The following is a 25,610-nucleotide window of genomic DNA, read 5'->3' on the forward strand; positions in this document are numbered from 1 at the left end:
ATTTGAAGTTGTAATAGTTAGTTAGTTCTTTTATGTTTTAAAGAATAAGTGGCATATCAGCAACGGTTTAAAGTTAAAGCAATAAGAGTTTGAGTTATTCTTTATTCTCTTCAAGGATATAATAAGCCTTTATAGAGTTAGCAATAGAAGTTAAAGTATTCATTTCCAGTTTGAGAGTTTCGTTATTCAACAACAATAGTTTATGTTTGTGTCGTAGAACCTTTATGTTAATTTGAGGACAAGTGCGTTATTATGGTTTAGAAATTGTTATTAACATTCTTTTGAGGAATAGAGTTAGATTATTGATAATCCAAATGATCAAAAGTTTATTTTGGGCACGCGAATGGGAATATTATTACTTATTTGTTGTGATTGAACTTCCATTCATTGGTTTTCAAATTGTATGTCCTTGATAGGGATATTTTCTTGAATGAGTGACAATGATTGCTCTATTATTGGTGTACATTCTTGAATAAGTGTTTGTTGATGCGATCTCTATGATCAAATCTAAATTTCTTCCGTTGAGGGGACATATGAGTTATGTATCGTAGAGTAATTAATTTTAGGTCGCACACTAGAATGTCAAGCAATAGTGAGTTAGTTGCTACTATTCGCCTTTTGGCGGGAAGACTGGCTGAAGAGAGAACTGAGCGTCCTGATTCTACTGGGGACATGTTTGAGAGACTAACCAAAGTTAAGCCACCATACTTTAAGAAGCAAGCTGATCCTACCTTTCTAGAGAACTGGGTTAGAGAGTTTGAGAAACTGTTTGGGGATGTGAACTGTCTTGAGAACATGAGAGTGGGTCAAGTTGCACTGTACTTGGAAGATGAAGCTGCTTTGTGGTGGAGAGAAAATGGGGTTAGACTTAGCGTTTTTGAGAGATTCAATTGGGATTCATTTGTTACCGTCTTAAGGAAAAAGTTTTATCCTCTTTTTATGAGAAAACAAAAGGCACAAGAATTCATAAACCTTAGGATGGGATTGGCTAAGTTTGTACAACGCTAAGATAGACGTACTGTGAAATTCAGAAAGTAAATTTAAGGAACCATATTGGAAGATTGACCTCGTATAGATGTTTTGAGAAGTCCAAGAACCTTTAGTTATTTCTGTAATGCAAGTGAGGACTTGATGAACAAGAAGTGTGAACTATTTTTCGATAGTGTGTTAGAGGTTAGTAAAGAAGTTGGAGTGAAAATCGAGGATGTTACCTTTGTGAATGGATTCATTGATGTGTTTCCGAGTGAAATTGCGAGTATGTCACCTGCTAGAGCCTTTGAGTTCATTATAGAGTTAAATCCTGAAACGACACCTATATCCAAGGAACCTTATAGCATGACACCTCCTGAAATGAGCTAATTAGGACACAGTTGTAAGAGTTGTTTGGTCAAGGAATATATTAGGCCTAGTGCATCACCGTGGGGAGCTCCTGTGTTGTTTGTTAAGGAGAAAGATAAGAGTATGGAATTATGCATCGATTTTAGGGAGCTAAACACCATCAATAACAAGTATCCCTTGCCTAGGATAGATGACATATTGGATCAATTGAATTGGGCGAGTGTGTTCTCGAAGACTGATTTGCGTTTGAAGTACCACCAATTGGGAATAGCTGATAAGGGTCTAAGACCTCATTAGGATTCGTCATTGTCATTATGGGTTTTAGAGTAACGTCTTTTGGGTTAACCAATGCACCTGCATTAATTATGGATTTGATGAATGAGATTTTCTACGAATTCCGAATTAAATTCGTTATGATGTTATTAATGATATCCCCATTTATGCAAGGAATGAGAAAGAGCATGACAAACACTTGAGGATTACTTGGAGACGCTTAGGAAGAATCTAGTTTTATTAAATGAAGTATACAAATCTTGAAGTCATATGTGTATAAGTGACACCGACAGAAAAGTGAAGGACTAAATTGATTGAGAACTATGTTACGTAAGGGAATAAATTTAAGAGAAGATTTGAGTGGTCCAGGATCGTTGGAAATCATTGTTGGCTGGAAAAGATGAAAAGAAATACATGAATTGGTGCAAGAGCTAAGAGTTAAGCCCAAAAGTTATACACCCATGAAAAGTGTAATGAGGTTCGGTATCAAGGAAAAGTTGAACAGAAGGAGTTTCTGTAGATCATGCTAAGATTCAAGCTGTGAGTGAGTGACCTACTCCAAAGAACGTGTCCGATACTTGAAGTTTTATAGGCCTAGATGACCATTATAGGAGGTTGTGAAAGACTTTTGGAAGAAAGCAAAACCAATGACCAACTTGTTGAAAAAGGAATCGAAATTCAAGTGAAGTGAGAAATGTGAGGAAGCTTTCTAGATTTAGCTGTTGTCGCGTCAATTGAAACCTTATAAGGCTAATTACCAAACCCATGACCTAGAGTTAGCTGTTATGGTGTTATCTACGAATATTTGGAGACATTACCTTTATAGGGCAACATATAAGATCCTTACCGAGAACAAAAGTCTGAAATTTTGGCAATAAGGTCCAGTTGAATCTTGGGGACAACATTGAAAATGAATATTTCTTTCCACCCTGCAACCGATAGACAGATTGAGATTACTAACGGAATTTATGTTGAAAACCTGTGTTATTGACACTAAGGGTAATTGGGAAAGCCACCCAGGTTCGATTGAATTTTCGTGCATCAATAGTTACCATGCAAGCATTACGATGTCACATGTTGAGGCATTGTATGGAAAGAATTATAGAAGTCTTACTTGTTGGAATGAGTTTAGTGAGAATATTGTATTGAGGACATAATTCGTTGAGGAAGAAATACCCAAAGTTATTCCCTGAGATGAGTTACGAGGGCGTAACTCGTTTTCTTTAAGAGGGGTAGAATGCGATATAAATTCGCGCTTTTTACCTATTTTTATGGTATTTTATGCATTTTATGCTCATTTTTAGCAACTTAAACATGTTGGTGCAAAGTAAATAAATTCTCCGCATAAGAAAAAGGTGTTCTTGAGTAACACAAACATCTTTGAGTTGGCAAAAGAGTGCACAAGAGTGTCACAAAGTACTTCTACAGTAAGAATAAGTTGAAAACTTTTGAAAAATGTGTGAATTTTCGTGTCAAGTTTCGGGACGAAACTTCTTTTAAGAGGGGTAGATTGTAATCCCCCGTAATTTTATACATTTTATTAATATATTTTAACGTATAAGTAATTATATTAAAATAGAATTTACGAATTTTGAAATAAATATTTAAGTAACGAATATTTATTTTTATACGTTTTAAATATTTCAACGATTTATGAAATTAAAATTATTTTAGAACTTTTTGTTGAAAAGAAATCGAATTACAAAAACCGTTTGAATTTGGAAAACAATCCTAATGGGTTTTGGATTCAAACACTTAAACTCAATCCTAGTTCTAGCCCAAAATGATAAAGCCCAAATAACAAAAACTCAAATTCTTTACTCCCTCCTCTTTCTATTTCACGTGAAAACCCAAAACCCAAAACCCTTCCCTTCTCCTTCACTTTCACGTGAACCAGGACCCTCAACCCTCAACCTCATTGTTGCTTCCGCCACGCCGCCGGACCAGTCGTCGGAGACCACCGTTGTCCCTCACCGCAGCTTCAAACGCCGGTAACTCCTCCATCTCTTGCTTCATTGTTCTTGCTTCTCCTTCGTTCTTATTCTTATCCTCTTGGTTGTTTTTGTTGCTCTCTGCGGCCACCACCACTGCGCAACTGGTTGCGCCGCACCATCACAGCCACCGTGCACTGTTGCTGCACCGCCCAACTCGCCAACCAACGTTTTCCATCATCCTCTTTCTTGTTTCTTCATTTTCACGACAGCAGCCAAGCACGACTAAGTGCGACCACCATAGTCACCACCACCAGGCTCCAGCCGCGTCGCCCGTTCCCCGCGACCACCGCCCTGTGCCGCGCCGCCTGTGCTCCGCCGGCCAGCCTCCTCTCTCCTCTTTAATTCTTGGTTATTTCTTAAACCCTAAGTAACTAATTATTTTAATTAAATATAGTTGTTAATTTAAATTATGTTCTTGATATTAAATTTATAATTTTTATGGTTTGAACATGATTTTCAGATTTGGGTTGAGATTATAAACGAATTAATTTTCAGTTTTTGATTAAAATATAAGTTAGGGTTTAATCATGTTTTATTAATTCGAATTATATTTTCTTGAATTAAAGTTATAGTTTTATGATTTAAATTATAGATTTCAGATTATACGAATTATATAATAAAGTTACTAATTTTCAGATTATATTATATTGGTTAAATTAGTGCTTTTAAGTAGTAAAGTGTGACTTTTGAGGTTTTAAAGGCTTTAAATCATAATAGAAAGATTATATATTATTAAAGTTATTATTTTTATGATTTTAAAGATGTCGAATATATTTTGAGTAAGCTTTTAATTATTTTAGATTTGCTGTAAATTTAAAGTATGATGCTTTGAAAGTTTTCAACGAATTTCAATAATTAATATAATAATTATGATGCTAGGAAACCAAATATTCAAGTTTCGATATTGAAAAATGTTCTAATTATGTTTAGGAAGGGTTTGAAGCTCCCTAATGTTGTTGAAAATTCAATATGAATTGATATGAGTCTATATTGGTTGTTGTTAGGTGGAGAATTCTCCGTAGGCGACTTTTGAATTATTAAAGTGGTCTTGCAGTTTGTTTACACAAGGTACGTACATACCTGCGTGCTTGGAATTTGTGCTAATTGTTGAAATCATGTTGATATTATTGTTGAACTTGGTGATGTTGATATTATAGACAAACTTGGTTATATGGAATGTGCATGTTTAATACTGTTGGACAAACTTATTGAACTTATTTTGCACTATAAGAACTGTAACATGTTAGTATGGATGTTTGATACAAACATGTTGGTTGGGAACACTAGATTATTCTATATGATTGGGTTGGATCAATTGGTTGTTGTTCCCTTTCTATCTTTTCACTACTTTATAAGGGCGGAGGACCTTGTTTAGTAAGTTGAAACTCTATGCCCATATACAGGGTTGCTCATGGTTAAAGGAAAGGTTGGTTAAGTTGGAATGAGTCTTGATTGATGCTTTTATGATCACTTACTTAATTCCAAGATAAAAACAGTTGTGAACAAATGTGAATTGTCTGTCTTATGTAATGGTTGAGTCATAACGGAATCTCAATTTGTAAATCATGTAAAGTGAAACTGAATAGCAATAGCTTTAGACTGTGCACGTCTGAAGTGACGGACAAACAGGAGTTGGGGTTCATGGTGGTAGCCCATGGCCTTTTCTGGGACCGGATTGATCACCGTGTCCTATTTTTATTTAAACGTTCCTCGATATCGCAGGTCACTGAGGTTACGGAGTCGCGCCCGTACCTCGTCTTCCTTAGTGAAGACTTCTGGATGGTCAACTCGGTCCATTGTCTATTTCAACTAAAATAATATTATTGCTAAAAGTCTAGCCTAGTCTAGTCTGGTCAAGTATGGTCGTCAAACTATCATGTTTTGTCTGCCCTTGTTTGTGTTCATTAGTATCATGTTAGGGTTGTTCGTTTAATAGAATCATGTTAGGATTATTATTGATTTAGTATGTAGTACTCAGCTTTGCTGATTACGTGCTTTTGCTTGTGCATGTTGATCATGGCTATGCCTTATTGATCCTGTGATGACCCAATCTTTGGTGAACAGTCTCTAAGGATCAATAAGCATTGTCCATCTGCAGGTTTGAAGATGTTGCATCATTGGGATCGGGAATAGAGAGCTTGTATTTAGTTTTGATTTGCTAAGTTGACTTGGGTTTGCTTAATTGGACTTTAAACTTGTCATACTATTTATATTTCCTTATTTTCGTTGGTTGATTTTTGGGACTAAACCTGTAATCGATTATTTATAAACCTAAAGTTAGTTTTATGTTTTCCGCTGCAAAATTCTGAATAAGCCGTTACGTTTTCACACGGGCGATAATGCCTTGATAATTCTCTACGTTTATATTAAAAGGTTATTTTAGAAAAGAGAGAATTGTCGGGGTGTTACATAAACGGCCCAGAAACAAGATACACGTTGGTGGAAAAAATGGCATATGCAGTCCTCATCGCGGCTAGAAAGTTAAGACCATACTTTGATGCGCATACAATCGAAGTGCTAACAAACTTTCCTCTCGAAAAAGCCATCAGCAAGCTAGATACATCAGGCCGGTTGCTAAAATGGGCAATAGAGTTGTCCGAGTTTGATTTGGAATTCCGGCCAAGAACTGCAATCAAAGCCCAGGCATTGGCGGACTTCATAGTTGAAGCGTCATACCAAGAAGATGAAGTACAAGCTGAAATATGGGATGTGTCAGTGGATGGTTCAGCTGCACAGACAGGCAGTGGGGCTGGAATAATCATGAAATCGCCAACAGAAGACATTTTTGAGTATGCTATAAAATTTATGTTCAACGCGTCAAATAACGAGGCAGAATACGAGGCAGCAATTGCCGGCATCCAAATGTGCCTCGCAGCAGATGCCAAAAGAGTAATACTGACAACAGACTCCCAGCTGGTAGCAAGTCAATTCAGCGGAGAATATGAGGCCAAAGAACCTTCAATGGTCAAATACCTGGAGAAGTTGAGGTCAGTGTCGGCTCAGCTAGAGAAATTCAGCATTAATCTGGTACCCCGAGCAGAAAACACACTGGCAGACGCACTATCAAAGCTAGCAAGTTCAAATGTCGCCGACTTGAAAAGAACAGTCATGATGGAAGTCATGAATAAGCGAAGTACGGAGTCGGAGGTAATACGGGTCATGGCCATCACAACTACCTCAAAATGGTACGATAATATCCAAACATACATACAGACTGGAGCCCTACCAGCAGATTTGGCAGAAGCCAAAAAGACAAAAAGGGACGCGGTTTGGTACATCATCCTGTGGGGACGGTTGTACAAAAAGTCATTTAGCCTGCCATTCTTAAGGTGCCTGACAGCATTCGAGTCAGCAAGGCTGATCGAAGAGATGCACGAAGGAACATGTGGGAACCATGCCGGTGGAAAACCCCTTGCCATCATCTGTCAAAGGCAAGGCTATTACTGGCCAACAATGTTAGAAGATTGCCGAGCTTATGTAAAAAAGTGCGAGAAATGTCAAAAGTTTTCAGCTGTGATAAACTTGCCAGCCAATGATTTGATGCCCATTCTGAACCCAATCCCATTCGCACAATGGGGAATGGATATTGTTGGACCATTCCCAATGGCGGCTGGAGGGCGCAAGTTCTTAATAGTACCAGTGGACTACTTCACCAAGTGGATAGAAGCAGAGCCGGTAGCAAAAATAACGGCAAATCAGGTGAAAAAGTTCATATGGAAAAATATAATAACAAGATTCGGGCTGCCGCAGGCAATAGTTTTTGATCATGGATCACAGTTTGATTGTGCACCCATACAATGCTTCCTGGGATTATACAGAGTAAAGTTAGCTCACTCGTCAGTATGTCACCCACAGAGCAATGGGCAAGCAGAGGCGGCGAATAAGCAAATCCTGGCTGCACTGAAAAAGAAGCTAGAAGACTGTAAAGGCAAATGGGCAGATCTTATGCCAGAAATTCTGTGGTGCAACAGAACTGCTATCAAGGAGGCTACCGGCGAGAGTCCATTTAAGTTAAGCTTCGGGTCTGAGGCTGTCATACCGGCAGAAATGGCTCTGCCAACCATGCGAATCCAGCATTACGATGAAGAGAGAAACGATCAGCTGCTGCGACATCAGTTGGATTTCATGCCTGAAATCCGCATGAAAGCAGAAATCACTTCGGCAGCATACAAAAGCAGAATGAGCAGAGCATACAACAAGAAAGTGAAACACTGGCCTCTAGGAGTAGGAGACCTGGTACTGCGGAGAACGGCGGCAACAGGAAAAGGAAATGCTCAAGGAAAGCTGACAGCCAATTGGGAAGGACCATACCAGATATGGGAGGAAATTGTTCCTGGATCATACCGGTTAATGCAAATGGATGGTACCGCGCTCAAAAACTCCTGGAACGCCAGTACTCTGTGAAAGTACTATGTTTGAAAAAACTATAATGATGAGGTATAAGCAGACTGATTGCAATAGAAGTCTGCATTTTGCTGTTATGTATAATTAGGGCGGTCCTCAAATACGACCAGTCCATAAATGAAGGAAGAAAAAAGCAAAAAACAAACGCGGCACAAATCAACACGCAAAGGTAATGTATGGATGTGATCAGTAACAGTAAAGAAAATAAATGCCGTTTGGGCACTTTACTGTGAAGCGTAGTAGTCCATAATAAGTTGATGTGATTAGTAACTTTGGAGAAAATAAATGCCGTTAAGGGGCACTCCATTGTGAAGCGTAGCATTCAACGAAGTGTATGGATGTGATCAGTAACAGTAAAGAAAATAAATGTCGTTTGGGCACTTTACTGTGAAGCGTAGCAGTCCATAATAAAGTTGTTGTGATTAGTAACTTTGGAGAAAATAAATGCCGTTAAGGGGCACTCCATTGTGAAGCGTAGCATTCAACGAAGTGTATGGATGTGATCAGTAACAGTAAAGAAAATAAATGTCGTTTGAGCACTTTACTGTGAAGCGTAGCAGTCCATAATAAAGTTGTTGTGATTAGTAACTTTGGAGAAAATAAATGCCGTTAAGGGGCACTCCATTGTGAAGCGTAGCATTCAACGAAGTGTATGGATGTGATCAGTAACAGTAAAGAAAATAAATGCCGTTTGAGCACTTTACTGTGAAGCGTAGCAGTCCATAATAAAGTTGTTGTGATTAGTAACTTTGGAGAAAATAAATGCCGTTAAGGGGCACTCCATTGTGAAGCGTAGCATTCAACGAAGTGTATGGATGTGATCAGTAACAGTAAAGAAAATAAATGCCGTTTGGGCACTTTACTGTGAAGCGTAGCAGTCCATAATAAAGTTGTTGTGATTAGTAGCTTTGGAGAAAATAAATGCCGTTAAGGGGCACTCCATTGTGAAGCGTAGCATTCAACGAAGTGTATGGATGTGATCAGTAACAGTAAAGAAAATAAATGTCGTTTGGGCACTTTACTGTGAAGCGTAGCAGTCCATAATAAAGTTGTTGTGATTAGTAGCTTTGGAGAAAATAAATGCCGTTAAGGGGCACTCCATTGTGAAGCGTAGCATTCAACGAAGTATATGGATGTGATCAGTAACAGTAAAGAAAATAAATGCCGTTTGAGCACTTTACTGTGAAGCGTAGCAGTCCATAATAATGTTGATGTAATTAGTAACTTTGGGAAAAATAAATGCCTTTAAGGGGCACTCCATTGTGAAGCATAGCATTCAACGAAGTATAAACATAAGATCAGTAGCCGTAAACGAAGTGTATGGATGTGATCAGTAGCTGTAAAGAAATTAAATGCCGTATGGGCACTTTACTGTGAAGCGTAGCAATCCATAATAAACTGATACGACTAATAGCTTTAGAGAAAATGAACGCCATCAAGGCGCACTCCATTTTCTAAGTATAACATTCAACAAGTTAAACAAATCATATCAGTAGGAGGAACATTCATTTCGAAATATAACATTCAACAAGTTGGCAAGATAGTAATACCGGCATAATTGGAAGTATCATACGCAAAATGAAGTAAATATGAAATCAAAAATTACTTGTTATAAATACATGGCCACAAAAGGAAACACACGAAAAACCGACAGCCATCACCCAAAAAACTTGCGAAGTGATTAGCTGATAACAAGGCACAAAGGGATGCCGAATAAAACCGACACCGCCACAATAATACGATGTTCTAAATTAAAATTACATCAACATTAAAGTGCCCTAACAGCATTTGCCAAAAAATCAAAAGCCAGCCGCCAAAATAAAAATAAAAATCCTAACAAGTATGAGGTCGGCTGGGAAAAGAAGAAGATCCGCAAGAGGAGGGAGGTGATGACTGCCGAAACCGTCAAACGGCATGCTCATCATCAGACCAATATGCTGCTTCCGGAACATCCAAAGGAGGCAGGGTCCTCTGATTAGCATTGCAAATCACCGCCTCGGGTAGCTCCTGAGGCTCAAAGCCGGTTGCAACCTTATACAGCTCTTTCTCCTCATAACCATCTTCAAACTCTTGCCAGCCATCCTCGTCCAGCTTCTTCACATGGCAAACAACCCGATGCGCAACACACCAACCGCCGTTATGGCTCAGAGTCAGAATGTCGTTAAACCAGTCAGACTGAAGAAGTTTATCAACAGCTTTCTTGGCGGCAGATTTCTTCACTCCCGGCAAGCTTGCATTAATACTTGCCAGCTGTTGATCCAAGCCGTCTGCTCTCTCAGCCTCAGCCTGCAGCCTAGGCTCAATATCCTTGAGCCGTTTATTAGCCGCCTCCAAATCAGAAGCCGCAGTATCCAACTTCTTCTTGCTGTCTTCCAGCAAAGACTCAGCATCCTCAGCCCGCTTCCTTAAGTCGGCCATATCAATGTTATTCTGAGTCAGCTGCAGCTGATTCCAGCGATAAACATAGTACAAGTCCATGCTGGACTGAACGACCTGAATATAAAACAAGGAAGGGAATCAAAACAGCCCTCAACCGAAAGAACATATTGCAAATAAAAAATATACGTATAATAAATGTATATACAAAAAACAAGATAACATACCTTGTAGAGGTCATTAAAGTGTTGAGCAGCAGGGGCATCAATCTGACCTTGTGGCCTGTCAGCAGGCGTTATCAAATCTTTAAAAGCACGGTAGCCTAAGTCACCACCGTCCTTAGCTGAGTCAGTAGCCACGGACTCCCCACACAACAGGTCAATGGTGGGATAAAACTGATCGATAGGTTCGCCGCCAGGAGTCTCGAACCATGACTTCATTTGCGGTGGAATTTTGAAAGGAGTATCCTCGATCCAACCACCGGTGCGGAGTGGTAGATGATAATTCAGCCTAGAATCCCCAGACTTGTTCTCGCTGCGACTGACAGGAGGCATACTAGAATTACCACCGGTAACAGCAGCAGAAGTAGCTTGGCGGTGGAAGTCCTCAATAAATCCGCCGACAGGACCCTCGTCCAAAATCTCAATAGAAGCTTGAGGAGACGGCTGCGCCTGAAGGGTGGTATCAGTAGTTTTCTTGGCGGCAGACTCCAAGACAGGCTCATTCGTCTCGAAATCGGCGAGAACATCATCCTCACCGGTGGCCTTTGCCCTCTTAGTCGGATTAGACCGGCTGGAATTAAGAGACGACCTTTTTCGGCGGGTTCCACCTCGGCCTGTAGGATTGGATTGCATTGTGGATGAGGGCGGAGCTTGAGAAACAACAACAGAGGAGGATTTGGATTTGCAGGCGGCACTCACGCGATTCTTCGCAACAGTGGTAGTAGAGCGACGAGAGGAAGCTCGTGTCGAATACGTTGATATTGTGTCGTATTTAGCTTTAGGTTGAGGAGGCTGCGTGCACACAGGTCTCCAATTCTCGTCAAAACCAAGAAGTTCTCTATCCAAGGTTTTCGTACCTGAAAAAGACGACAAAGGAATTAATACCGGAAAGACACTTGTACAAAATAAAGGAAAAAATGAGTATTTTCAGCCGGGCAAATCAACTAATGGTGTGTTTACCAAAGCAATGAGTATTGCATAAGCCGACAGCAGACAACGGTTGGCTACCCAAAATATAATAGGCATTAGGAAGCCAATTTCTATTTACCCAGCCTGCTTTTTGCTGAGGCCGACATCAAGAATGTCGCACTCTAGATAATCAAATGCTTTTCTTTCCCGACGGCCCAAACCACGCTGGTTATACTGCTCCATTCGAGGCCTAGGTTTGGTAAAAGTCCGCCGAAGAAGAAAATTGTCGGGAACTTGAACAAAATAAAAACGATCCTGCCAGTCTTTACAACTCGACAGAGGAGGATGCACAGTCTTCCTTTTTGTTGCACTATAGGCCGACATCCACCCTGTCTCACCGTCCTTCTTTAACCACAGCAACCACTTGAATAAATTTAATGTCAGCGGCCATTGCTTAAACAGACACAGCCAGACGAAAGAAATAACGGTTCTGATAGTAGTAGGTGTAACCTGGGCCAAACAGACATTCCAGTCGCGAAATATCTTCTCAACGAAAGGATGCAAAGGAAACCGAAGCCCAAAATCAAAATGCTTCGCATACACAGCAATATGGCCGGGAGGGCAATCAAAAATTGTAGCACCTTCAGCCGGCACTACCAACTTATATTCAGCCGGTAAGCCAAGAAAACCCCCCCCCATGCACTACATGATTCTTCTTAATAATCAACTCGCGCCATGTCGTCAAAATCTTTGTCGTGCGAGGAAGAGTCTCTAAAGGGGGAAGCTCTTCTTTCCTGTGAACGTCCGTGGCGTCGTTGGTAAAATAAGGCTGCTCCTTAGCCTCATCCGCAAGAACTTCGGCCACTATAACATCGGCAGGATCATCATCATCTGAGCCAATACCCTCATCGTTGGCTTCCATACCCTCATCGTTGGTTTCCATACCATCTCTACCAGACACGCCGGCTTCATCGCCATCACCACTTCTGTGTTCGCCAACACCCTTACCGGCGGAATCCTCAAAAATGGAGTCACCATCAGAATATTCACCAATAGCCATATCAACATCGTCAGTAGCAGGCTCTTTACCAGGGCGGCGGCCGCTAGTGCTAGCCGGTTGTTCTGGTTCCATCCTATCAGCCTGACCAAAAGAAACACCGAAGTTGCCAGTATTAGTCCCATACTGCCCATGGCCACTACCGGCGGAATCCAAAAATTCCCGATAAGAGCGAATGTGATATCGCACTGAAATAGGGGAGACATCTAAAGCGACCTCGGTAGCCGGAGTAGGGCGTTCATGAGATTGCATTTCCCTTATCATTCGAGACCGCAGTTGATGTAGGGCAAAGCAACGCTCTCTCTCAGCCTGACTCAAACCCTCGTCATACACCTCACGAATGGCAGTCTGTCTTAAATTAGATTGAAAGTACGGCTCCTCCCGGGCCCAACTACAATTACTCTCTCGAGGAACACTCCAACCAGAAAACCCAGAAGGTTGAGAAGAAGGATTGTCCCCGCCCAAAGTTTTGGTCATTTTCGAGGCGGCGGGTAGTAAAAAGAGAAACACAGCAAAGAAAAGCAAAAGCTAAGAAATCAAAGAGGAGCATAAAAGAGGGGGGGATACCTACGAGTTTTCTGAAGTTTGAAATACAATGAACCACGTCAAAGAGAAACACAGAAAAAACCTACAAAAAACACAGAAACGAAGAAAAATCAACCACAAAGATAAGAGAGGGGAAGGAAAACCCAGAATTCAGTAACGAAAGGAAAAGAGGCTAGTAACCTTGGCAAATACAAATCACCACAACAGCAAAGACTTGGTAAAACAGCAACGGAGTTCAACGCAAAACCGCAAGGGAAGAGAGAGAAATCGAAAATTCAAAAGAAGTAAAAATGTTTGAGAAAGTAAATTCTCGAAGAAGTTTTGGGGTCTTATAGGTCAAAGAGGAGGGATGTGAAAGGTCATGCCCCTTAAATCGAGCAGTTGAAGAGACAGTTACGATCGAAATCAACGGCCCAAAATAGGCACAAAAAATGAGGCGCGGGATGAAGGCCACGTGGAAGAACGTGGCTAGCAATCTCCCGCCACTTGTAGGGTAAAAATTCGAAAAATGGCTAGTCATCTGAAGTATTCCCAAGGTGGCTAGTCGTCCAAACCTTTTCCAAGGGGGCTAGTTGTCCAAACCTTTCACAAAGGGGCTAGACGTCAAAATCTTTTACAAGGGGGCTAGTCGTCCAAAACCTTTTGCAAGGGGGCTAGTCGTCCAAATCTTTCTTCAAGGGGGCTAGTCGTCCAAAACCTTTTACAAGGGGGCTAGTTGTCCACATCTTTCTTCAAGGGGGCTAGTCGTCCAAAACCTTTTACAAGGGGGCTAGTTGTCCACATCTTTTTTCAAGGGGGCTAGTCGTCCAAATCTTTTTTCAAGGGGGCCAGTCGTCCAGATCTTTTTTCCAAAGGACCTAGCAACAAAACTCTTCGTTCAGAGCGAAGGCAGTCGGCAAACTGTTCGCGGTCTTTTCTCAGAAACACTCGCAACACAGTCAGCGCCCGCGCTTCACTCTGAGGGGGCTAGTTGTACCACCAGGTATCAAAATAATACTTATTTTTTCCCATTAAACTCAGAGCAAGCGCACCAATTGTCATATATGCTCTTACTCTGAGGGGGCTAGTTGTATGGGGTGTCCTACCGGCACCACCACCTGGTACCGGCAGAACTCCCCGTATGTAAACTTAACCTGCAGGTAATCTGGTCATCTTAGGTAAATATCCTCTACCGACATTATTTGCAAGACCCCCTACCGGCATTATCATGAAGACAACCAACCAAGGGTCACTATCAACAGGTCGCTATCTAACCACAAGGGACCTACCAGATCGTACCCTTGGATTGGTCTATATAAGGAGCACCTCATTTATTGCTATGAGGTACAAAAACACTTAAACACACTTCTTTCTTACTCTCTAATCATCTCTTAATTATCTCTTAATCTCTCAGTAATCTTACTTATGCATCAGAGGGGGATTCTCGAAACACCCCCGAGGCTAGTTAATCCATTCTGTTGTGCAGATACCAACCGGCACTCTCGACAGGAATCCAGTATTCCACAGTCAGCTGTTCTCATTCCACACCCGGAACACTTCCTCTTCTTTGTTTTTATTCATTGTACCTGAGATGTAACTAAGTTTGTGTTTCTGGCCGGAGATGGAATAATATATTTTGATTTATATAGAAACCACTGAACCACATCGTCTACCTCGTATTAATTATTATTCCAAATCAATAATTATCAAATAAACAAGTTTTGATTTTTGCATTATTGGCGTAACATACTTGACTACCACACAAAAGGACAGTGGGTCCTCTGGGCTCTGTCACATGGCCCCACGCGAGGAGGCAGGAAAATTTCCCGAATCGATCATTGCCGGCAGCAAAGCTTCTAGGGTCACGTACACTAAATATATATAAAACGATTTTACCTTCATTTTTTTGTTTAATACGGAGTATCAAGTTTAATATGTTTGTTTTGGGTAAATGATACTCCGTAGATAATTTTTTAATTTTTCTATTAACTTAATTTTTAAGTCCCTACAAAAAAAATAAAAAAGTTTATTAATTTATAATCACTTATGAACCTTTATTCCCGTTGAAAGCTATTAAAATAGGCTTTTATCTACCCTATTGTCACATGTTCACCAAAGTCCTACAATTACCGTGTAAATATCATTACTTAATTAGACTTAGTGAATCAACTGAATCCCTACTAAACTTATTGATAGAAATGATAAGATAATTTTTCATGTCAAACGATAGGATAACACGTAATATAAAAAATTTGTAAAACGGGCTAAAAAAAGTATAAAAGTCATTTTATATCAGGTAGAGTACATATCAATAAATAGCCATTTGATTTTTGCATTGGAGTATTTACGTGAGGTTGTCTACATCGCTGGTAACCAGCGAAATAAGGACCCCATACCCATTTAAAAAAATAAAAAAAAAATTGGAAACATGGCCCACCTTTAAATAAATGTGTAAAAGTGTTGTTAACTTGTTATATAATGTCATTTCTAATATAAGTATTGTCATTATTGTATATATACTGTCATTGTTGTATTAAAATACTGTCACAATCACCCAAAAAAGGAAATTATGTATACAACTGTAATGAAATATAAAAAGTAAATAGACCACTTAAATGAATGGATAAAAGTGTTGCATATTAAATGAATGGGTAAAAGTATGTATAGAAGTGTTATATAAGTATTGTCATCGTTTGCATAAATATTGTCATTGTTGTATTAAAATACTGTCATTGTTGTACTAATTACTGTCATTATTTCCCATATGTAGTACTTTGTTTGACTTTTCAACTCATGAAATGAAATTACCATTTTACCCCGAGTATGGGGTAATTGTGCCGCTGGTTACCAGCGATGTAACCTCCCTCTATTTACGTAACATAACCTGACCGAGACTCCACCAGCGAGAAAGGACAACGTTCTCCTATGTCACATGGCCCCACGTGAGGAGGTAGGAAAATTTTCGGAACCGATCAGTGTCGGTCGTGTTTCTTTGTAGACGATGTCAATGGGTCATAGTCTCACACCCTCTATGTTCCATAATGTTCCTCATGTTTACTATTCATATAGTCAAAGTTTAAAAACTTTGACCGTGATTAATACTATAATTAAGAGTATAAATATTAACTTGTGGGATATCACTGGATTCGTTTCAATATAAATTTTCTAAATATAATTTTTTTATAATTTTTACTAATTCAAAATTAAAACTATTAACGGTCAAAGTAGTGCATTGGAGACCGCATAATGGAAAAGTGAGGAACATTATGGAACGGAGGGAGTAGATGATTCAGAGCCGAGGTTTAATGACTACTTTATTCAATATGTGTGTGTATATATTGAGCTGATTTCGATGAAGTACTCTATGGGTGCATTCTGTTCACCTTAAAAAAAATAAGTTTCAGTTCCAATAAGTTCAGATAAGTTCAGATGAATTCAGATAAGTTTCAATAAGTTCCAATAAGTTTAGATATGTTCCAATAAGTTTAGATAAGTTCAGATAAGTTTCAATAAGTTCCAATAAGTTTCAATATTAATAATGATATTATTGTTTATTATTAATAATATTATTTATTATTTATTATTTGTTATTTATTATTTATTATTTATTATTTGTTATTTGATATTTATTACTTATGCTACTATGGATTTAGATTTTGAGCCAAAAAAACTGCAGCAATGCCGATATTTTAGCTACTTGAAGTGGTGGGACTGTGTTAATTGAATGTTAGCGATAGGTAAATGCTTGTTTTTCATGAATGTAAAATGTTTGCTTATGGTGTCACCAGTAGTGGAAAGATGCACACAATGCATGTAAAAGTACTTAAGCAACTGCCTTTGATAGCCTACATACCGTGTTTAATTGATTAGATATTTACCAATTATGGTTCATGTTTTCATTGATTTCCTTAGATTGTTTATAATCCATAGGCCAAATTGAGATCCATTAACGAGTCCATATGTGACAGATAACAACGTCTCTGCATATGTTATTCATTAAGCAATTTGTGTAATTTGTTTCCCGGACTTTCGAATTCAAGCGTGTAATTACTGGAATTAGATCGTGTTGTCTGGTTGGTCTGATCCGGAAAGGGACATTATATGTTGTTAATCTGGGTGTTCACGACCTGTACAAACAAGATTGTTGCGGATCAGTTGACCATGGAGCATAATGCTTCTAGGTCGGAGATTAGAGAAGAAATTAAGTCCACACATCCCGATGATTTATCCATCTTGGTTCAGAAGCAAGGGGTTTGGTGAATCAAGGACATTATTTAGGTCCTCTTTTCTCTACCTTCTTCCATTTTCATTTTTTCTTTGTAGGGTTTGTTTGCTATAGAGTAAACCAATGCACAATATTCCCATTTCTTTGTTTCTTATAGCTTCGGAATGTTATCTCTGAATGTCCTGTAGAGCTGCAAATCATTGTGATCAATCCGAATTTCATGGTAATTCAATTTTCATTTGATTTCTTAATGACTCACATGTAAACGTCCTACATTTGACAGATGGAAAGGTTATCTTTTGTGTTTCTCGGGCTAATCACCTGAGAACTTGGTGTATAGGACGGAATTGTGTTTAAGAGTTAACCGTGTCAGTTCACTGTACCAGGTTCTAATGTTTAAGCAGGTCACCGTTCCTCACTTTCTGCCAGTGTTTAACCTCTTGTTAAAGTTTATCAAATGTGTAATAAATTGATCATTTGTTCATTGCTTAAAAAAAATTAAACAAGTTGCCATTATAATTTTTAAAGTGCTTAAGCTTAAACAATCTTTCCCGAGTACACTTTTACTTTGAGCCGTCTTACATTTTTTTTTTCTGATTTATATCATTATTAGAATTGTGTATAGTCCATAATCCATATTTTTTCTTCTTACTGTTTAATTGACTATGTTCGTGTAATTGTATATTTTCTTATTATGATCTATAAATTAGTTTAATAGTCTAACCATTTCCTTTGATTTTGAATTTTATATGTTCGTGTAAGAGAACTACCTCAGGAAGCGATGATGTCAATGATGGGAGCTTCATATATAATAATTGATAATAACAAATTTATAATTTGTGACATTTGTATTGTAATATGTGTGCTTATTCTTGTTACTTTATAACATTGTTATTGTAGAGTTTGTTAATGCACTACTTTCTATTGTTATTTAGTTTTAATTTATACGTATTATATGTTATTTCCTTTTATAAAATATAATTAGAAAGTTACTCTGCGTATATTAATTTGTCACCTATGGACGGGCTATTGACTAAATAGTTTATTTTTTTCGTCTATTTGAAAAAATTGGTAAACAATATATATACACACATTTGAGTATAGACTCTCATTTTTCGCAAAATTCGTAGAACATTACCATTCGACTTTATGATCGATTCTTTCTACCCTTTCCGATTTAAAGTAGAATCGCGATTTTGATAATGTGAATTGAATCATTGAATGCATTAGATTTTTCTTCAAATCACTACCTAACAAAGATGTGAATCAGTGAATGCGTGAATCAGCGAATGCATTAGTTTTTCCTTAAATTATCACGGTTGCTATACGCAACCTTCAATTACTTTGGCGCACCCCTGTAAAAAACCAGAAATACCCTTTTTAATTCTTTGGTTTCTGTATGAAATAGTTAACTATATTTTGTTCAATCTGTACACTAGAGGAAAAAACATCAAAAGTTGCCCTTAAAATAGGCTTATAAGTTGCCAATTGCAAGGGAAACATATGGGGGGGTCACTTTTGTGAAATTATCAAAGGTTGCCCTTAACAAGGGCAACTTATAATCTTATAAGTTGCCCTTGTTTGCAACAAGGGCAACTTATGCGAAACTTATAAGTTGCCCTTGTCGCATACAAGGGCAACTTATAAGCTTCACATAAGTTGCTCTTGTTCGAAACAAGGGCAACTTATAAGCTTCACATAAGTTGCTCTTGTTGCAAACAAGGGCAACTTTTGAGTTTTTTTTTTTAAAAAAAAAAAAAAATCTGCAATATAATTCCTGATATTTTGCAATATAAAATTCTGCATTATAATTTATAGAATACTGTTTCACCAAACATCATCTTGACATTCCTCAAAAATAATATAAATTTCAAATTCGCAATAATAATTCCGAATTAATTCAAATGTAATTAGTTAAATCGATAAATAACAAAATAATGTACGAGTCACGGATAACTACAAGCCTGCTCTAATTATTACACTGAGGGTAATTCACAATCGTTGAAGTAAGTAGCCCACTTGTCTCGAACTTCATCCAACTCCTCTTTGGTGAAGGGCCCCTCCCTTGGAGTTGTGAAAACCTTTAAGAGAACAACGTACATGCAAACCAATAAATTAAATTAAGTTTCATATGTGAAAACAGAAATTATATTGGTCGCGAAAACAACTTTCTGAGTGTACTAAGATTCATTTCAAGTTCTTTATGCACATCTAAGGCTCACTTAGCTCGATATAGATCATATTTGGCCAAAAATGGCATTTTCGATCCCAAATATCAAAAAATGAACCTAAGTACACTTTCTAAATCTTTTCCATGATTTATATGATTAGTTATATCTTTATAAGACTCATTTCAAGTTCGTTATGCACGCTTATGGGTCATTTGGGTCGATATAGGTCATTTATGGCCAAAAATGGCATTTTCGATCCCAACTACCAACAAACGAACCTATTTCCATATTCTAAACATTTTTCATGATTAATATGATTACATATATGTTTATGAAACTCATTTCAAGTTCGTTATGCACGCCTATGGGTCATTGGGGTCGATATAGGTCATTTATGGCCAAAAATGGCATTTTCGATCCCAACTACCAACAAACGAACTTATATCCACATTCTAAACCTTTTTCATGATTTATATGATTAGTTATATATTTATGAAACTCATTTCAAGTTCGTTATGCACGCTTATGGGTCATTTGGGTCGCTATAGGTTATTTACGGCCAAAAATGGCATTTTCGATCCCAACTACCAACAAATGAACCTATTTCCATATTCTAACCCTTTTTCATGATTCATATGATTAGTTATATGTTTAAGAAACTCATTTCAAGTTCGTTATGCACGCCTAAGGGTCATTTGGGTCGATATAGGTCATTTATGGCAAAAAATGGCATTTTCGATCCCAACTACCAACAAAAGAACCTATTTCCATATTTTAAACGTTTTTCATTATTCGTATGATTAGTTATATGATTCTAACACTCATTTCATGTTCTTTATGAACATCTATGGGTCATTTGGGTCGATATAGGTCATTTATGGCCAAAAATGGCATTTTCGATCCCAATTACCAACAAACAAACTTATATCCACATTCTAAACCTTTTTCATAATTTATATGATTAGTTATATATTTATGAAACTCATTTCAAGTTCGTTATGCACGCTTATGGGTCATTTGGGTCGCTATAGGTTATTTACGGCCAAAAATGGCATAATGTGCATGTAAAGGGTTAAGAAATAGCCTTAAATGTGCATAAATTGACCAAACTAGATGAGAGTGGGGATTGACAACCTAATACTAAGTATTTTAAACATGTAAAGGGTTAAGAATTCCTATTTTGGTTCATTAGTTGAGAGTTGGAAGCGAAATTGGTTGTTTTAGTTAAAATATGACATATAACGATCACACGAGCCTTAAATGTGCATACATTGACCAAAGTAGATGAGAATGAGGATTGGAAACCTAATACTAAGTGTATTTTACATGCAAAGGGTTTAGAATGTCTATTTTCGTTCATTAGTTGAGAGTTGGGAGCGAAAACGACTATTCTAGTCAAAATATGACATTATATCGATCAAACGAGCCTTAAATGTGCATAAATTGACTAAAGTATATGAGATTGAGTATAAGAAACCCAAAACTAAGTATATTGAACAATGCATAGGGCTTAGAATGGATCAATGTGATTCAACCTCAACTAGATGGCCTTGAGTTTGATATTTTAGTCGTAACAAACATATCACTCTATTTATTTTTATTTTTATTGAAGAGAGACAGAAAAAGAGATAAATGACGCTTGTTTAATCTCATGCCACTACAAATTAGATTAGGACCATTCTAGGAAAGCATTTTCCAGCTATGCGTACCTGACAGATTGACTAGATCAGTCAAACTCAACCTTTAGCGCCAAAAATCTGGGCATATCATCCATTTTGAAGCTTGTGTCTATGATATTAGGCCTGACGTCTGATATTGCAGAAACATTCCATCTCGCCTATTAGTCGGCATCCGAATATGCTGCCCTCCACCCTATTATCAGAATTTACACTTTACAAAATGTAAATGACTAAGAAAAAGTGTATGTGTGTGTGTGTATGCGCGCACAAGAGATAGAAGGGTGGGTTAATAATACATAAATTGATAGGGAGAGAGTCTGGCATGCAGTCAGAATGAAACTTCTACGATCAGCCAACTAGTCTCATAAATATGAAACTCGGCTGGGACGACCAAGCACCAAATGATATTGACTACAGAATTTTATCCAATAGATGCTTCTATTAAAAGATGAATCATAGTATTCATTCTTATGGAAAACAAAGTATTTGTGGCAATAAGTGGCAAGAATAATGGGATTAATGTGTGAAAAATGCCAAATTGATGAAACAAGAAATCAAAACTCCTTAACTGATAGCATTTTCTGATTAAACCAGAGAAGAATCAAACATTAAAACTGTCAGAAACTGCATCATAGACTACGAGACTGAAGTTTATCTTTGTTTACCATCAGTAAAAATAGCACTACCAAATAATTTCACCATTCAGTCTCTTTCTCAAACCTCTAAACAGTAGCTAAGCCGTGACACGGCAGTTTTCAAACCTTCCTTAGCTCATGGTTAATGAGGTTTAACTACCTTCAAGTTTATCAAAAACAGTCAAAAACTGGCTGCTGCTACTTTAATTTGAGTGATAATTGAACTTGTATAAGGTTGACAGAAATATAATACATACAGCAAAGAATACTTTGAATTAAGTTAGCTAGCTTGTTCAAGTAGACAAAGTTATTATAATGTGATTAACATACATATAAACATAACAGGGGACAAAAAAAAAAACAGCAACTGCTACACAGAAAACTAGCCCTAACCTTATCATGAACTTGAAGTACTAGCAGAAGTACTTGATCCCAGACTAGCAGAAGTACTGGATCCCCAGATCGTCTTCATATTTGTCATTGTAAATGATATTTGCCTGGTTTTACAACCTACCAACAGTAAAACCAGATGAAAGCAGGCAAGTAAATGAAAGCAGGCAAGAAGAATATCACTAAGAAGAATAGAGGCCCAAGTAAATGAAAGCAGGCAAGAAGAATATCACTAAGAGGAATAGAGGCCCAAGTAAATGAAAGCAGGCAAGAAGAATATTTGTCATTGTAAAGAATATCATAGTCCCAATTCGAATGTGCTCTTCTCTATTCAGTACATTACATTTACTTGTTTGAATATTTCACTTATACTAATACACTATTATACTCAACCGAATAGCACACAGATTCACTTCTTATTTCTTAAGACGTGTGAAAATTTTACGAGGTTCTTAACTTACAACAGTAATCAGGGAAACACTGATCCAAGTGGGTTTAGAATGTATGCCAATTCATATGGGGCCTTTATTTTTGCAATGTCCTTGCAGCCAAACCACACAATCCGATTTCTCTAGGTTTGCATATTTCTGTCACGTCAAAAAAAAACATTAATGATAAGCTTTCAAATACTCCATACAAGCTAGCCTCACACACAGAGTCCAATTATTTTCCCCCGGCCAAAAAGAGCACAAAATTTTACTTAATTATTTATTTATTGAATCTGTGAGCAAATTACAAAACACATTCTTTTAATAAACCACAGTTAGATCAAACTCATTATCAGTATCAGTGTAAAAGGAAGGCATTATCAGTATTAAAGATAAAAGGAAGGCATTATCAGTATCAGCACCTTAGATCAAACTAAAGGATAATAATCTTCATCATCCAAATCAATGAACAAAGAGAATAGAGCATACAGTCACATATACAAGCCTTCCTGTAAACCAATTATCTAGCAATAAAGAAACGTCTGATCACCATGTATGAACTCTCTAGAAGAGAAAGTAGAAAGAAAATTAAAATGTGAAAATCGTCAATTTGTTTCAAGTCACAAGGAAAAACAAACTCATACATGAATGATGCATCTTTGTTGTTAAACAAATAAATTTTTCGAGTAGTCTGGTCAAGGGAAGGTGGCTTGGCCTCAGCCTCAGCCTCATCCACAGGTTTTCCGGCCAAAGTATGCTCCTTCCACAATTAAAATCCCCAAATAGAAATCAATTAAATCAATTAAGAGAGGAAGTTTGAGTAATTTACCAGATAGATGATGAAGCATCAACCGTTGGAACCAGAAGCCACCGACAACGGCGGCGACGTGGCGGAGAACAACACACCCGACAATAAAGAGGAAAGAGAAGAAGAAAGCAGCGACCCCAACTGCAGTCACGACAGGTCGGTGTGGGAGCGGTGGTCACAGCGCGGCGGCGCTGAAGAGAAAAGAGGAGAGGAGATCGAGTGAAGTGAGTGAAATTCAGTTTCAGTGATGTAAGGAGGGAGCAGCTGGGAGGAGGGTTAGTGTGAAATGTTTCATTTAGGCTGCGCTTTTCCAAAATGGAGGGAAGGTTTTTTTGTTTTAACTTTCTTTTTTTTCTTTTTAATCATCAAAGGTGGCACTTGTAACAATATAAGTGCAACTTTTGATGAGCCACCTATATGGATTTTTTCTCTAGTGGTATGAAATAGTTAACTTTATCTTGTTCAATCTGTACGAAATAGTTAGTTCCACTATGTTCAATCTATACGAAATAGCTAATTCTGTTTTGTTCAATCTGTACAAAATGGAAGTGTATATTTCATATAAGTTACATGAAGTGACTCGAAAAAAACAGAAAAAAAACGGATATTACCTCAATTTCAAGGTCTTCCAAGTCAAAAAAATCGTCCATGTCAATCCAAATACGTATTCTAATTTTATCACGTACACGTTACACTAAAAAAAAATCAAGTTTACGTGAACAAAAATAATAGGGGAAAGGGTTGCGTCAAGTAAAATCATGCTGCATTTAGCAACCCCCATTATCACAATGACTATTCCTTTCATAGACTATATACTTAAACTATAGTAATATTTCTTATGAGTTAAGATAAAGAATGGGGACTCGTCTTTTCACATTTTTCACCCTTTAGGACCTACACCTTTTTTTTCCCACCCTTTAGGACCTCAAATCAATTTTCCGGTAAGTTAACTCAAGACTAACTCACTGTTAACCACAACATGAATATAAAAAAATAAAAATAGAAAAATAAATAAAGGAACATCCTCCCAAACTAAATAAAATATGACCGGTATACAATCCTTGGTCTATAAAATTAAACCTGGTTGCTTCTTGCTCTGAATTTTCATCAAACACCAAAATTAATTAATCGGTGTTCATCAAACACCAACTTGAATCTGGTTAATCTTTCTGTATTTACAATCTCTTGCATCATTAATTCAACAAACCTAAATTTTGTTTCGTAGTTCTTGATGGTCGACAACAATTTCGGGACATTATTTTATGAATAAAAAAAACCCAAAATTAACTCGAGTCACGAATTTAAAAGGCCAATAATTTTTTCCATTCAAATTTACATAAAATGCAAAAAAAAAAAAAAAAGCAGCTCATTATTTTTTTTAAAGAAGAAAAAAACCAATAATAGCAAGAGAAGGTTTGAGATTTTTTTTTTGGTGTACCACCCGGTTCACCCTTAGGGATAATTTGGATCCGGGGCGAGTTATGAGTGGATAGGTTTTAGTCCCATTCTAATTGTTGTTGCGGGGGATCGAACACGAGGTCCTCCCTATCAAGTTCAGTCTCAATCACCACCGAACTAATATGCAATTGGATAGGTTTGAGAAAATATTAAAATATACTCCGTACATAGTAAACGTTATCTAAAATTGTCATTTTTCGATTACTCCGTATAATCTTCTTTTAAAACAGAGAAAGAGACATTATGTTCTAGACTTGTAGAGATGGAGTGGAAAGTCTCTCACTCTGCCTGATTTGAGATGTCCTGATTTGAGATGTCCTGACCTGGGATTTTAAGAACAAAAGACTTTTATTTATTTATTTACTCCGTATATATTTTTGGGGTTAATGAGGGTTTTTATGGAAAAAATGATAATTCTCATTGGCCAATGGGTTTGAATTGTTTAATATGAAAGCAAACCAATAGCAGCCACGTGTATTTTTAACCAAGGGGACTAATCTTTTAACCAGATTAAAGGGACTAACCTTTAGTTCACCTAGGTTAGTATTGACTGGAAAGTGAATAGTAAGTTCTAAATGGTGAAAAAAAAGCTGTAGGTCCTAAACGGTGAAAAGCTTAAAATGTGAATCCCAAAAATTTATACTTAACTCTATTTCTTATGTTTCTACATTACTTTTTTGCCTTGGGAAACTGCACACGGTTAAGACACACTATTAATT

The 25,610-nt window shown here is 37.6% G+C and overlaps 1 protein-coding gene and 2 long non-coding RNA genes across 4 annotated transcripts; 2 read left to right on the plus strand and 1 right to left on the minus strand.

Annotated features, from left to right (window-relative positions):
• The first annotated feature begins 3,079 nt into the window (after positions 1 to 3,079).
• LOC130467086 (uncharacterized) lies at positions 3,080 to 5,908 on the plus strand. Its single transcript, XR_008927255.1, has 4 exons — positions 3,080 to 3,602; positions 3,730 to 3,953; positions 4,610 to 4,673; positions 5,670 to 5,908. It is a non-coding gene; the product is annotated as an uncharacterized lncRNA (long non-coding RNA).
• Positions 5,909 to 6,053: 145 nt separating this feature from the next.
• LOC130467630 (uncharacterized) lies at positions 6,054 to 8,009 on the plus strand. Its single transcript, XM_056836195.1, has one exon. The coding sequence runs from the start codon at positions 6,054 to 6,056 to the stop codon at positions 8,007 to 8,009; it is 1,956 nt and encodes a 651-aa protein (XP_056692173.1).
• An 11,155-nt stretch (positions 8,010 to 19,164) lies between these two features.
• Positions 19,165 to 23,767, minus strand: LOC110802085 (uncharacterized). 2 transcript variants are annotated; one of them, XR_008928274.1, is made up of 5 exons: positions 23,455 to 23,763; positions 22,659 to 22,784; positions 22,201 to 22,317; positions 21,203 to 21,365; positions 19,165 to 19,403 (listed from the first exon to the last, which is right to left on the minus strand). It is a non-coding gene; the product is annotated as an uncharacterized lncRNA (long non-coding RNA). The 2 variants fall into 2 exon arrangements; XR_008928273.1 differs by having other exon boundaries at positions 22,201 to 22,784; positions 23,455 to 23,767.
• Between the last annotated feature and the right edge of the window lie 1,843 nt (positions 23,768 to 25,610).

Source organism: Spinacia oleracea, chromosome 2, assembly GCF_020520425.1.
Source record: "Spinacia oleracea cultivar Varoflay chromosome 2, BTI_SOV_V1, whole genome shotgun sequence".
Classification (NCBI taxonomy): domain Eukaryota; kingdom Viridiplantae; phylum Streptophyta; class Magnoliopsida; order Caryophyllales; family Amaranthaceae; genus Spinacia; species Spinacia oleracea.

What these genes read in the sequence shown, in the direction of transcription:
- LOC130467630 (XM_056836195.1), top strand. Translation starts at nt 6,054, where the DNA reads ATGGCATATGCAGTCCTCATCGCGGCTAGAAAGTTAAGACCATACTTT.